We start from the raw sequence: 15,816 nt of genomic DNA on the forward strand, positions 1-15,816 counted from the left end.
AAAGGTTAAGAGCCTACCCCCACATCAAAAAACAACATGTGATCAACACATGTCTAGATAGTTCAGAGAGTAATATCAATGCTCATTTAGCCATACGTGCTGTCATTACCCATTTTTAGTGTGCATACTTTGTCCATAAATTCATCAAGTATACACAAATGTTAGGTCCTCTGCATCTGAAATTTCAACACAACTCACCCTGGGAAAAAGGGAGTGGCAAACTACAGATTTCGTACTATAAAGCATATAATAATACCCTGACACTTTTTTCAAAAGTAGTGAAGTTACTTTGCAAGTAGGACTTTGCAAGTAAGATGTTTAGAGTAGACAAGTGCAGGAGAGGGGAATGCTTAGCCCTTTCCTCACTTGCCACTTCCCTACTTCAAATAATCCGCATTTGGCTTCTCCCACATGCAATTTTAAATGTATGTTTGCAAGGACAAACACGAATCCCACCTGTGGAGGGAAGTGAAAACCTTTTAGAAGGGGTGACTTGAAGCAGAAAAATAGGCCTTCCATGTCACTTCTCTGATCTAAATTCCCCCCACCCCATTACTGAATTATCATGGCCGTGTTACATGTGTTAGCAAGTAACATGCAGTTAGCTCCTGAGAGAGGGCTCAGGTTAGAAAAAAATAAGATATGACAGCCTTTCCTAGTCTGGTCCCCTCCAGATGTTTTCAACTATAACATTCAACATGCTGACTGGGGCTGATTGGAATTGAAGTCCTAAACATCTAGAGGTCACCAGGCAGGAAAGGTCCTGAGCTATGATGTCACATGTAACTTGATGATGATGATGTCACACATTTGTATATTTTAAAAGAGATGTTTTGAGCAAGTTTTGTTTTCACATAATTGTAAGCTGCTCATTTTTGCTACACTCTCGAGACATAAGTAAGCATGCAGGTTCAGGCTCTGACTAAGGCCTTAGCTAGACCTGCCTGCTCCTAGGATATCGTGTGTGTCATTTACATGAACTAGGATGACCCCAGGACGATCCCGGGATAAACCTTAGGCCTAGCGAAGGCCTGAGATTCCTGACTCTCAATTGCATTTGATTTTATAACTGTATGCTGGAAACCAATTGGCATGCTTTAACTCAAGTATTGAACTAACGTCATCAAGTTATATGAATTCTGGAATGAAATAAGGACTTTTTGTGCAAGAAAACTGTATTCTCCAACAGGAACCTTTCAAATTAAGCCAAATTGCATATTTTCTCTTATTTTTGCATCATTTATTCTTGGTGGAGAGGCACTGAAGCTCTAACTTCTGACCAGTAGAAAACTTTGGTCATAACTAGTTGAGATGTTGGAGGCTTGTGACTGGAGCTCCCATTTGTTTAAAAACATTACTGCAGATGCTGACTGCAGCCAGGAAATCAGAAGACGTTTACTTCTTGGGAGGAGAGCAATGACAAATCTTGATAAAATAGTTAAGAGCAGAGACACCACACTGACAACAAAGGTCCGCATAGTTAAAGCAATGGTATTCCCCGTAGTAACCTATGGCTGCGAGAGCTGGACCATAAGGAAAGCTGAGCGAAGGAAGATAGATGCTTTTGAACTGTGGCGTTGGAGGAAAATTCTGAGAGTGCCTTGGACTGCAAGAAGATCAAACCAGTCCATACTCCAGGAAATAAAGCCAGACTGCTCACTTGAGGGAATGGTATTAAAGGCAAAACTGAAGTACTTTGGCCACATAATGAGAAGACAGGATACCCTGGAGAAGAGGCTGATGCTAGGGAAAGTGGAAGGCAAAAGGAAGAGGGGCCGACCAAGGGCAAGATGGATGGATGATATTCTGGAGGTGACAGACTTGACTTTGGGGGAGCTAGGGGTGGCGATGGCCGACAGAAAGCTCTGGCGTGGGCTGGTCCATGAAGTCACGAAGAGTCGGAAGCGACTGAATGAATAAACAACAACAACCAGTTGTTAGACAGAATGCTCACATGGCATGCTGCTTGTAATATCCCTACCCTCAGAATTGCAGTATCTGATGAATTACATGGAATGAACTTTTGTCACTGAGTGTCTTTTATTTCTTCTGGTGTGCTTACACTTTTTATAACATAACATGTTTGATCTCTGCCAGAAATTTTATGCTGCTTTTAATAGATATTGCTTCTTTTACTACATCTATGTTTATTTTAAATTATTTTTTATTGTAGACATCCCCATAATAAACAAATAAAGTAAATAAATGGGGATATTGTGTTACTGCCTTCCTTTGTTATATGCCTTCAGCAGTAACCTACAGAACTATCTGTTGCCCAAGTTTCTGTATAAAGTGACCGGATGAAGGTTTTCCTATGGCTGTTAGCACAGGATGCAGCAAATAAATACAACTTTATTGGATTCCCAGTAGGTATTCTCAGACAGAGCTCAAAAGTATGCTCCTAAACATATTGACTTGGAAATAAGTCCTGCTGAGATCAGTGGGTCTCACTCCAAACTAAATGTGTATTAGATTTTCAATCAAAGATGGCTTTGCAATTGATTAGATTTGCGATTCATCCCTTTAAGGACCTTTTCTAGTTCACCCCTTACAGCAGAAGCAAGTAACCTGATACCCTCCAGATATTTTGGATGACAACTCCCGTGCTGGCTGAAGCTAGTCCAAAACATCTGAAGGGCTTATTGTTTCTTATTCCTGCACTTGTAAGTATTGGGTGGCAATTTCAAATGCATTCTCTGGCCATTGGCTATGCTGCATCTTGTGGCTGTAGCTGAATTAGCATAACTAATATCCTTGATTGGAAATACTGCTTCCAGTGGGATTAACAGACCAGGAAGCTGATCAAAACAGGAAATTGGAGGCAGATGTTTCATATGGGAGTAGCAGCAGAGACTTTGACAGACATAGCTTGGCAGGACCCCTTATTCATGCAACTTTGTGGAATGAGAGCTGTCTAGTTCTGGGCCAGAGAAGGTGAGGAAGACAACAGAATAAGGTGGTCGTGAATACGATAAGAGTGCTTTTGTGCTCTGCATTTTACCTTCATGTGTCACAGAGCTGCAAGGGCTTAGGTCTTCCCCAACCCAGCACCCTCCAGATGTGCTGCACTTAGAATCATAGAATAGTAGAGTTGGAAGGGGCCTATAAGGCCATTGAGTCCAACCCCCCCCCCCGCTCAATGCAGGAATCCACCTTAAAGCATCCCTGACAGATGGCTCTCCAGCTGTATCTTGAAAGCCTCTAGTGTGGGAGAGCCCACAACCTCTCTAGCTAATTGGTTCTATTGTCGTACTGCTCTAACAGTCAGGACATTTTTCCTGATGTCCAGCTGGAATCTGGCTTCCTGTAACTTGAGCCCATTATTCCGTGTCCTGCACTCTGGGATGATCAAGAAGAGATCCTGGCCCTCTTCTGTGGGACAACCTTTCAAGTATTTGAAGAGTGCTATCATGTCTCCCCTCAAGACATGGGGAGACATGATAGCACTCCCTTCACCCCCCCCCCCCCCATCATCCTCAGCCAACCTGGGGATGAATTATATGAGCAACCTCAAACAAGAATTTGGTTAATTCACCCACAGAGCTCCTAACACACCGGATGCCTTTTTGAATATGCAAGTTGCGGCAGGGGCACCTCACATGTGTAAACCCAGGCATTGGTGTTATTGGGTTGAATAACCCACCTGGGTTTGCACATCACAATATGCCATGATGTAACCCTGCTGCAGCTAATGTAGTCAAAATGGCAACTGGCACATGCTACAACCCACTGTGGCTTAAAGAAGCCATGGTGGGCTGTGGTGATTGTGTGAATTGAGTCTATCGAAAACTGTATCCACCAGTGATCCTAAGCAAGGTAGTGTGCAATGCTCCATCTGTCTTTAGCACTGCCACCACCTTTCTGGCTTTTCCTGGCTTTGGGGGAGGAGAAGGAAACCCCAAACCTGCAGGTGTGTAACAAAAGGGCAACTTTACCAAACTCTCTCCTTACCACAGTGAGACAGAGCCCAGTATCTCATTCCCTAACTTTCCTTTATCACACCAAAGAATGCAGCCTGAAAGACCAAGTGATCTAGCACATGTGAGAATATTCTTTGGGTTATCAAAATGTGCAGTCAAACACAGTTTCAAACTAAGAAACTTTATTAAAACTAAAGTTAAAGGATAAGGGAGGCATCAAGCTGGTAGGATTGATAAGAATAAAGCACTCTCTAAATAGGCCTACACTAAACAAAAGTATAGAGAATCAGCAAACTTACCCACCATCAGCAAACTTGATGATAGCTGACATTTCATAGGAAAGAACTCCACCTTTATTTCTTGGAATTTGCTGTGTTGGGTAGGGAAATGAGGGATTGATAGGAAGGAAGGTAATCCTCCAGTCAGATTTGACTCAGGTGGGCCTGCCAGATCCATGGGTTAGGCATAGAAATCAGCTGTTAACATATTTTCAACCTATAGAAATACAATGAAAAGGTGATAATTGACAGAATGTTTCTTGCCACTTCCCATTTTACAGATCTTATGTATTTGGAAGGATGCTTAGGAAAAGATGGGTCTGTTTTGGGGAAATGTAGCTGTTCCATTATAGGGATTTGTAAAGGGACAAACCCTTTAGGTATTATTATTACACCCTGGTCAGCCCAAGACAGTCTGATGCCTGAAGCAGAGTAGTAAATGGTGTTCCCCAGCCCCAATTAAGGAGCATAATAGCCAAGGCTAGTCAGGTTATTTTGGTGTCTGAGGCAGAAGATCCCACAAACACCTCACCCAATAGAAATACAGTAATACTAACCATTTGCTGCCCTTCAGGATGGCATTCAAAACCTTCTGCCAAAGATGGCTGCCTCATTATGCCTAGTGATAGGGCTAGCCCTGTTTCAATGCATGCTTTGCACTGAATACTTTCTCTGACTTTTTCCGGGTCACTGACGAATCTTATACCACTGTGTCTAACACATTGGCGGAATCCCAAGAGCCATCTAGGCCAAATTCCTGGTGCTGTACCTAAACTGCATTGAGCTCATCAGTGGAAAGGCAGGCTATAAATCTAATCCAACCATTCCTGAAGAAGATGCTCCAAACTCATGGACTTCTGATCTCCATTTTTAAATGTCATCACTGCACCTGCTACTCAGGGACAACAAGTAGAGTTCTGTATAAGAGTTCATTCACAAAGAAGGGAAATCTTCCTACTTCATTTGGCAACCTTTTCTCAAGATCTGCTTTTCTTTCCAATCTTGAGCTGCTGTGATGTGGAACTTCCTTGCTCAGTTGTATAAAGACTTTCATCTGTTGCCCTACAATAAGCTCTTGTCCTTGACTGTTTCCCCACCCCTTTTCTTGTTTAAAAATACTTCAGGACTCCTTGTTCGTGATTATTTGGAATGGAAATACAAGCAATAGGAAGAACAGAGCAGGATATTCATGCTGAGTAACATACTTGACTAACCTCATAAGATCCCTGGAAGCTCCATTATGGAGGATGAACTCTAGGAGGCCACATCTAGGCTTGAAAGAGCAAAGTATACAGAGAAGAAAGGCAGACGGAGGTGCTGCTGGTTTCACTAGACCACAGGGAGCCAGTATTCCAAAAAGCCAGGTTGGAATTGTGTATTTACAGCTTGCCTTGGGGGTGCTCAGCCCTTACTGCTGCAGCCTGTGGGCCTGTTCAGATGACATGCTAACCCACTCTTGATCATTCAAAACACAATCCACTGTGGGTTAGCATGTCATGTGGCAGGTGTTCTCCTGAACCCACAGTGGTTGAAATACACATGCCTGCTGCCCATCTTCTTCTTCTTAGCGGGCATCCATGGTGGTTCCTGTGGAGAACCACCATGGGGTTTTTTTTTGGTCTCAGAACAGCAAGAAAATGAAAAAAGTGCAATGACCATAGAGTCACCCGGCAAGAGCAACCGCCACTTCCAGCAATGCTCTTGCCACTGCGGATGTTTTCTCCACTCCATGGTTATTCTGTTGTCCTCCTGCTGCTGCAGTTGCGCATCCCAATGGTGGGAATTGGGTTGTACCAGACACTAGCCATGTGCACTGATCTTGGCGATCAAGAAAGTCCGTGCCAGCTAAAGCGTCGACGGAAGTTATGGCAACTCTAGGTGACTGGCTTGATGGTCACTGCATGTGTTTTTTGCGGAACAGACATTTTTAACCATGGGGAGCCTGATAGATGACGTGGTAAGCCACCCTGGGGGCCCTTAACCCCACTGCAGAGGGATGGTTACCTGGGGTGGTTTACTAGCCATCATTGTTAGATTTTTCTCCCCACCCCTGCAAAACACACTACGCTTCTCAATGCTACCAAGGTGGCTTAGTGTTGCATGTGAATAGGCCCTGTATGTTTTGGGGGCATTTTTGTAGCTCTGGTTGCTTTGCTAATGGTGAACGCTACTATAAGATGGGTTAAGGTGACCAAGTGTCCTGTTTTACAGAGGACAGTTGTCTATTTTAGAGACCTGGCAGAGGACAGTACTCTAGGTGTCCTCTATTTGATATGCTGTCCAGACTAAGTCTGGTTTGAAGTCAAAGAACCTGCTGAATTCCAAATAGATTACCATGATGTGCACTATGCCCTTTAATACGATTCAGGGCAAAATTGCATATTATGTTATTCATGATTTTTAAAAAATGTACAGTACTTAAGCTGCCCATTTTTATTTGAAAGGATAAACAGCCGGGAAGGGCCCCAATCCAAAACATGCTTCCAATCTGAATCACTGTCCTGTGCCTCACCTGGTTGCTAAATGCCCCTGAAGATGCTTTTCGGTTTACTTTATTCTCTGTGAATTTGTTCAATGCTTTTTAAACTACTATCTAAACTAGTTGCTATCACTACATCTATTGTCAGTGAATTCTATTGCCAAAAGGTTCCTTTAACCAAGCAGTTGGCATCGAAGCATTGGTGGAATTCTACAAGCACTGAAGTTGCCAGGAATTCTGCTACTGTTACCGAAGCCAGTTCCGCCCAGTACCCCGCTCCTTTCGTGACATACTCATTACACTCCAGCCACAAGACACTTCTCCAGCATATCTTCATGGCAACTCCATCTAAGGAACACCTGGAACAACCTCCTGATTTCCTCAAATTGGTCACTCCTATCACAATCCTGGGGATGGAAAAATGCTAGGGACAGGGCCCATATTATAGAAATTAGGAGCTGTCAAGCTGCTGCTGGGGCATTGTTAAGCCTGTGTTGTTAGTCCCCGAGCCTGGGCCTGAATCTATTTCTCAGGGCCCCAGATCCATTCGCCAAAGGCCTGATTGTCCCTTGGTACCAATGGAAAACGTTGTTTTTAAATTATTCAAAGCGTAATCGTCATGCAAACAGCCATTTCCAAGGTGGATTGCAGCTGGGGATGAAAGGGTTAACTCTCCCCTCCCCAGCCCAATCTTCCCCGTAATGGCAATTAAATTTAGGGGGAAAACATTTTCCTTTGGCTCAGGATGATCTAGGACAGGGTGCAAATTAATTGAAAGTTTTTCTTTTACTTGAGATTATTTGGACGGCTTTGTCTCCTGTAAATAAACCCTAGTAATTATTTCTAAATTTGCATACACCCATATAAATGAGCATATGCCGATTCCATGCAGACTTGATTGCCTGTTCCCACAATCGCTGAGGTGCCTAGCCCCACCCTCGGCTGCTGCCTTTTGCTGTCGCTCCTGCTTTGCGTAAGAAGGGCTTGGGAGCTGCAGCTGGGAGCTGCTGTCTGCGCTGTTGGAGCAGGGGCCGAGGCAGCAGGCCTGTCTCCAGATGGAAGGAATGTGCTTGGTGCTGATGTGGTGAATGGGGGGGATTGTCGCGCTGAGCTGGCTGGGTCACAGGGAATTCCTGTCTGTAACCTCCCTGGGGACATTTTGCCAGAAATAAACCACTGACTTGCTGCCAACACAAACAGAAAAGCTGGGATTCCACGGAGAGCACAAAGCCCCCTGTGTGCTCACTTCCGGGCTGCGTGAACCCCTGTGGGAAAGGGGAATGGGGGGCATTGTGTGTGGGGCGAGGGGGAGGACTCAAGTTCTTGCTGTTCCTTCGCCGTCTCCACTTTTACAGCCTTTCCGCTTGGAACGGCAGACCGGCCACCCTCTCAGAGGAGGTGAAATGAGGCCTGTTTCTAACAGCCTCCCCAGCCTGTTGTCAGCAGCTCTGCATATGTTCAAAATGTTACAACTTCCCATAGCTTTCTGCCAGGAAAAGAAGTTGCTGACTTATTTATTTTGCTCCCGATTCTTTAAGGCATCACGTTTCCCACCTGGCTGCAGCGTCCATGAGGCTTTCCTCTTTTCCATGGTAGGGTTGAGGGGCAAAAGGTTCAACAGGAAACCTTTATGTTGAGGGGTCGTTTCCCCAAGAACTCAAATGACATGAAGTGGGTTTTGGAATTGAAAGAATGTGTTTAGACATCATGTGAACTTCAAAGGGATTGTTCGTCCTTTATGATATTTTCATTTTTGTGGGATGCTCATCTTCCATTTTTCTGTGCAAACAAGAGCATTCAACCTCTAACTTAATTTTAACAACAGTGTAGGGGTGCTTGCCAAATAACTTTCAAAAGACAAGTGATCTCTCTCAGGAGTCATCATACTTTATATTAATGAAAAGGTCATGTCAGAAGAGTAATATTTTTCCAGAAGAAAAGCAATTCCAGAGTTTATGTGTTGCATGATCTCCAAAATCTATAAGTGGTGATAATCTAAAGCAGCTTTCCCCAACCTGATACTTTCCAGATGTTTTGGATAACAAATCCCATCATTCCCGATCATTGGCCATGCTGACTGGGGCTGATGGGAGTTGAAGTCCAAACATGTGGAGAGTACCAGGTTGGGGAAGTCTGATCTAAAGGTTGCATCTTGAAATGCAGATGCACCATACATCCTGAACCATACTCTCCCACACTAGAGGCATTCAAGAGGCAGCTGGACAACCATCTGTCAGGTATGCTTTAGGGTGGATTCCTGCATTGAGCAGGGGGTTGGACTCTTCCAACTCTACTATTCTATGATTCTATGAAAACACTCCTAGGGCTTGTTGAAAAGTTGTGAAGAAAAGTCCTGATACTTGATTCTGATCCCAGTGCCAGCTGCAGGTTTTTGAAGGCTGTTGGGCAGCATGTTCCCCTTCCTCAGTGAGTCTACTTTCCTGCTGCCATTGTCACCAGCTGCTATTGCGCCTCATCCCATCTCATAGTTACTGCCACTTTCTTGCTTGACAGGCAGAGAGCTCTTCTCTGCTCAGCAGTGAATTGATCTGATTCAAGCCAGCTGGATGCAGCCAGACAGGGACCATTGATGTGCAGCTGCAGAACTTCAGCCATTATCCCTCCTCCTCCTCCACTACCACCACCACCACCACCCAGGCCTCATGCCCAGTTGCCTCCTGCTTTGCTGAGCAGCCAAGGAGATGGCTCACTGCCATCCTGGGATTTCCCCTTGCTCAGGCGTCTTCATTTGCTTCAGTGAGCCAGTTTCCCAGCCTTTCTAGGCATCATTACCATGTTAATTGCCATCGTCAGCCACTAGCATCCAGTTTCCTGAACAAGAATAGATTTCAGCCCTGTTAAGTGGGGGAAGGAAAGGGGTGGATTGGAAGGCTTTGCTTTCTCGGTTGGACTGCTTAGGATTAGATGCCTGATTTGATGCTGCAGAGTCTTCCAGCCAGGAGCCTCACATGCTGCCTCATTGGCAAAGCCTTGCATTGCAACCCTTGATTTCAAAAAGTAGAGATGTTTGGAGGTGTTGTGACCTGGATGTCCTCCTTCCCGCTCACCCACTCCTATTATTTATTTATTTATTTATTTATTTATTTAGCACCATCAATGTACATGGTGCTGTACAGAGTAACACAGTAAATAGCAAGACCCTGCCGCATAGGCTTATATTCTAATAAAACCATAATAAAACAATAAGGAGGGGAAGAGAAAGCAAACAGGCACAGGGTAGGGTAAACAGGCACTCAATCATGTGGAGGTTTATGGTGGTGCTTCCAGACAAAGGAGTCCTACCGCTAACTATTGGAAGGCATTGTGTAGCTGTTCTGTATTTTCTCCTTAACGGGTTTTCCGTGGCAAGAAAAAAAGATGGGGAAAGTGGTAGAAAAACACAGGAGGGTTATGAGTGGAAGATGATGACATCTGGACACAGACACACACACATGTGTAAAATTTATGAGTAAGGCACGGTGATGGCACCATAACCAGGAAACCAAAAGCCACTGGGAGGCTGTACCCCCCCTTCTCCCGGGAAGAGCATCACAGCAAAGGAAGGACCAACCTGGCTCCATACATCAACCAGAGAGGGAACAGGTTCAAGGAGCTTGCTTTACTCCTCCTTGCCAGAAGGAACACCTATAAGAACTTTGAAACTGAGAACTGGTGCCTGAGTTGAGCTTTTTCCCTTCTCTCTCCCAATCCTTTTTCCTTTTGTGTTGTGTCTTTTAGATTGCAAACATGAGGGCAGGGACTCTCTCATTATTAATGTTTGTAAGCCACTGTGGGAGGTTGTTGTTGTTGGCTGAAGAGTGGGATAAAAATATTTTAAATAAATGTAATAAACAATAAAAGCCTTATCTGGAAATACCCAGATCCCCAAAAGAGACTCTTAGATTATATCCAAAGGCTCTCTCTTCTTTCATTACTTAGCACATTCCAGTACTGGATCCTGGCATTCTAAAGTTTTAGGAGCTAAGCTCTGGTTAACTTTAAGGCCAACTCCTCTGAACCAATGAAGGTGGCTTTGATATCTTCAAGAGCCAGAAATAAGTTGTTGGAACTTCTCTATTCCATTTCAGTCAAGCTCCTTTTCTAAATGGTATTAAATAATCCTCAGTTATTATGCAAAGATGCTTGTTTCCTTCTCAGCCTGGGTAGAAATGTGAACACATACAAAATTTGGAAATGGAAAAACTGGAAATATTTAGGGAAATGTTGGGTGGAGGGGACATAGATCAAATAGTTTCTATTTTAGAATGATTGGTAACATTGTGTAATTACGTTATAGCAATATTTCTGAACCTTTTCTCTAAAACATGACTCTATTATTTCTGCTTACTAATGTAGTTATTTACAGTTACTCACCTTTCTTGAATAGTGAAACATTCTGGGGGCAGAACTAATTGAATTTAGTTTCCTTTGGATGATAGAGCACGGGAGATGATGATGTATTTGCAATAAATGCTTTATTTACAAAAACACCGTCTGAGCATAAGTAAAGGCAAACAACAGTCACTCCTACAAAGTGGCAGATCTTCAGAGAGCAACCAAGAAGATTCATCTTCAGCCAACTCAGATTGCTTCCAGACGAGTGTGTTATTAGGTAATCACCTGACTTTACAAGGAATTGGGGTATGGAGAAGTGGGTAGACAATGAAGCCTTTGACCTTTGCGTATCCTTTACAACATCCTCCTCCTCCAGGGCCTCTCCCATGCTTTCAACCATTATTGCATTTTTTTCCTAATGAGGAAAATGTATTTTTTCCTGAACGGCCTCTATAACGCCATAGAAATATTGTGTAATTGTGCAATTCCACTATACCAAAGCGCTACCTCTTGGTTGTAAAATGGAACATATAGAAAGGTAAACAAAGAAAAATCACTGGAAAAAATGTGTAGAGGAGCCAATTTTAATCTCCCAAAAGAATCTGGAAGCATTGGTCAAGGTGCGGGTTAAAAGCTTCATATAGAAAAGCCCAATCTTGTTATCCACTTGTAATCCTCCTGTGTTTTCCCACTGTTGCTTCAGTCTTTTTTTTTTAAGGAAAAAAGATGGAATAGCTGCAAAATGCCTTCTGACCATTAGTGCTAGAATCCCTACATCTGGAGGCACTTTTACATCTCTCTCTCTCTTTCTCTCTGGGTGCCTCAAGAGATCACTGGAACTATCAAAAGGATGAAGTAGTGGGAAAATGCAGGAGGGCTTCAACTGGAAGACTTTGTCATCTGAAACCTACCCCCCCAAAAAAAAAATTCTGTGAATGAGACAGAATAATTGCACAATAAAAGCTTCTTCTGAAACCACCCTCAGTCTCTCTGCCTTTCATGTCTTCAAAATTGGTAGACCCACTCACAGTAATCAGACAGCAAATTGATAACAAAACTAATTTTGAGGCCAAACAACACAACCTTCCTCTTTTCTTTACCACAATGTTAATGGTTTCTATTTTCAAGATTTATGTCATTTCCTATTTGCCAACTAGCAAAAAGATGTGCACCTTAGGGTGCAACAGCTTGCAGCTCCGTCTCTAACAGTATTTCTGAAATTGTGTTTTGAATAAAAGTAAATATATTAATAAATATACTAGACATCATCGTTAATAATAATTACAATAATGTTTACCCCACCTTTTTATGATGTCGATCCTCAAGGCAGCTAACAATAATTCAAGCCTTAAGAAAACGTAAAAACAGATTAAAAGTACATCATCGTTACATATAAAACACCAAGCAGCAAAATTCAAAACAAGCAACAAAAGCTGAAACAGTACTATTTTATGTGTTAACTGCCAAGTTATAAAGACAGAAATGAAACTGGAAGATCACAATGTTGTCTAAAGAACCTGTAACTAACTGTGAGTAAGGAATCAGGAGTGTACCACAAATGCCTCATGTAGAAAAGCTCAAAATCTCGACTTTGAACAATAGAATAACTATATTGATGACAGAGAGGCTGGCATGGGAATCATTCTTTCTGTCTTAGGCTAGAGGTCAAAGGTAGATTCTGATCTGTGTTGAGTATATTTATTAAGGCATATACTCTATGAAAATAATAAAATTGGTGACATAGTCCAAATTAAAGTGGTATCTCTTTATTGCCAATAAGGAATTCTTTGCCTATAACCAACCAGCTGAGCATGTGATATTTGGGGGAAACCCATTTTAAGCTATCTTGATAGGTTATGTGTCGTTCCATGTATGTGTATATTTTTTGTTATAGTTGATATTCTTTTGTTGTAAGAGAAATATGAAAATAAAAAAGATTAAGGATGCAATCCTATACATGTTTAAATAGAAAAAGGTCCTCCAAGTCCCAGCATTCCCCTAGCCAGCATAGCTGGCTGGGGAATACTGGAGGTTATAGGACTTTTTTCTGTCTAAACATGTATAAAAATACACATTAATATATTTTTAAAAAAACTTTAATGTGGATTTCTAAAATCCCATCGCTTGACAGTGCTGTATTCACTGAGGACATTTTGACTCTTAAAAGTCATTCTGGCACAATTCTGCATCCATCTCTAATTGTTGGCAACAGTTTAATCAGGCCAGAGCCAGCAGAGAAGCCAGGACTGGTTTATTGTGGAACTATAGAAGTCCAGCTGTATCAGTCCAGGAATAGCCTCTGCACAAATGCAGAGACCAAAAATAAAGGCAGAGGCAGAGAGAGGCTTGTGCAGCTGGGCCAAGATCTAACATCTGCACTAGAACAGTGCAGTGAGTGGCAACTAGCGCCTGGCAGCTTTGCTGCGCTCGGCTCGGCTCCAGTATCAAAGACAAGTAGAACTGCATTACTGCCTTTCAACTTTTTTGTCATATAACCCCATTAGATCATATCCTAGACAGTCTGGGAAAGTGTGTGTGTTTGAGGAGATCAAAGTGTGTGTGTTTCTAGGGTGCAATGCTGTGCGTTTTCTAATGTCATCTTCTATTTGCTGTGATTGCAGGTACCAAGCGGTGGAAGGGTTTCCGATCCAAATACATCATCACCGGATTTCTCTTAGCAGTGGCCGTTATTGCTTTAATCGCTGTGGCTGTCGCACAGAACCATCATTCCACAAAGAACAGTAAAGTAGGTCACAGAAGGACTAGGGTGACCATATTTGGGAAACCTAAAAAGAGGACACCCAGTGTGTGTGTGGGGGGAAAGCACGTCATTCCCCCACCCTGTTAATGATGGCCGCCATTTGCCTCCAGAAAATGCATCATCCCCCCCTCCATGCCAGGCTAATGGCAGCCTTAAAGGGGGAAAGCATGTAATTCCTGGACATTATAGAAAATTACAGAAAATCCCCCCTGATAACCAGGATAGAACAAAAACCCTGACAAATCTGGGGAAATCCTGACAAATCCGGGGAAATCCTGAACCCTTAGGCCAATGCACAGTGAACAGTCTAGATTAGTGATACGCAAACGGCCTTGAGGGGGACTAAAATGTGCTTTCAAAAATTGAGCATGGGAACATCGGAAGCTGCCGTGTACTGAGTGGGGCCATCGGTCCATTTAGCTCATTAATGTTGACACTGACTTGCAGCGGCGCTCAGGGTTTCAGGAAGGCCTCTTTCCAGCCCTACCTGGAGATGCTGGGGATTGAACCTGGGACCTTCTGCATGCAAACCAAGTGCTCTACCACTGAATCACAGATCCTCCCTAAAGCATGTTGGAAGCACCCACTGCTCCGTGCCTGTTGGCGTTGCAGCACCAATCCTTCCCTTTATTGAGGGCACAAAGGAATATTGAAGCACAAAGGAATCCCAGAAGGATCATCATCATTGCCCACAGCATGAGCCATGCTCCTATTCCAGAACTCTGATGGACTAGCCAAAGGAGAAGGTGGGCTACCAGGAGGCATGTACATTGATGGTGCTATATAAATAATAATAATAATAATAATAATAATAATAATAATAATAATAACATGAAATGGGCTATCCTGCAATTGCAAGAAGGATGCCAGTCCATTCTTCTTACAGCTGATTTTGAAAATGTATACACTGAAACAAAAATGAAGATAAGCCAGAAAAAAACTGCTGCTTCCAGATAGAGGCTACCCAACAGAAGGCATTGTGCAGCCCCCTTTACCACCTTAAGGTATTCTTTTCTGGCAAGAAAAAATAATGGAAGGAGTGGTGGGCAGAAAATGGGAGATTGAAGACTTTGTCATCTGGATCTCCTGTATAATTCCGTGAACGAGGCAGGGTGAATGCACAATAAAAGCCTTGTCTGGAAGCATCACCCAAAATTTCAAACATTAACTTTAGCTCTCAAGTCACAGGATGCCATGCCTATTCATGTTGCACCCCCTTTTCCCCTCTACTTCTGTGCTCTTCTGGATTCAGCTTTTCTGCCGAATATCTCTAGAGCATAATTGTTCAGAACCCAGCAGTCCCATGTCAAGTTAAATGCCAAATTCATGGTGACGCTAGTCATGTCAATAGCAACTTGCATCATCCAGGGGGCTGTCTATGCGGGGGTTTCGGTGCCATGAGCCCCCAAACCCCCGCATTTGTGCTCCTGCGGGGTTGTTCCCACAGCAAGGAGCGAGTACGGGGTTTGCATCAATCAGAGTTGGACGAGCTGCGGCTGCCCCATGCGCCACTGCTCCACACTCTGCTGCGCTGCCACACAAGTGCAGCTGCGCGTCCCTCCCTCCCGTTTTTCCCCTACCTGGTGCTTTCCCTGCCAAGCGTTCCTTTCTGCCGAGGATGCCGGAGGAAGTGCACGGAGGCGTTCTAGTGGCCATTTGGCTCTCTGGCCCGCCCCCTTCCTGCTGTCTGGCAGATGGTGATCAATCAGGGGTCGCCATCTGCCCAGCCACACCTCCGGTGTGACTCCAGAGCAGTGACAGATGGCAGATGCACCATCGTCATCCCGCTACACAGAAAAAAGTCAGGGTCAGTCCCCAACTTTTTTATTTCGGAGCTTCAGGGGAAAGCCCTGGGATGGGTCCGCAGTGGCTTCTGCATCATATAAACAACACAGTGCCATTGCGGTGCCACCCTGGGGTTTTCCCCACATTTAGACAGCCCCCAGGTAGTAAGAGAGAAGGATAGAATACAAAAACCCCATAACCCAGGAGCCTGCCTTATAAACCTTTAAATAAAGAAGCATTGCATGTGGAGAGAGTAAA

The 15,816-nt window shown here is 43.7% G+C and overlaps 1 protein-coding gene across 1 annotated transcript in view; it reads left to right on the forward strand.

The window, feature by feature from the left end:
• Nucleotides 1–15,816, forward strand: part of ENTPD1 (ectonucleoside triphosphate diphosphohydrolase 1) — a 51,855-nt gene that overhangs the window by 22,879 nt on the left and 13,160 nt on the right. Inside the window, exon 2 of the mRNA XM_063132463.1 lies at nucleotides 13,634–13,758. Coding sequence (XP_062988533.1) covers nucleotides 13,634–13,758 — 125 coding nt within the window. The remainder of the gene's footprint in view (nucleotides 1–13,633; nucleotides 13,759–15,816) is intronic.

The sequence above is a fragment of the Elgaria multicarinata genome, chromosome 8, assembly GCF_023053635.1.
Source record: "Elgaria multicarinata webbii isolate HBS135686 ecotype San Diego chromosome 8, rElgMul1.1.pri, whole genome shotgun sequence".
Taxonomy (NCBI): Eukaryota; Metazoa; Chordata; class Lepidosauria; order Squamata; family Anguidae; genus Elgaria; species Elgaria multicarinata.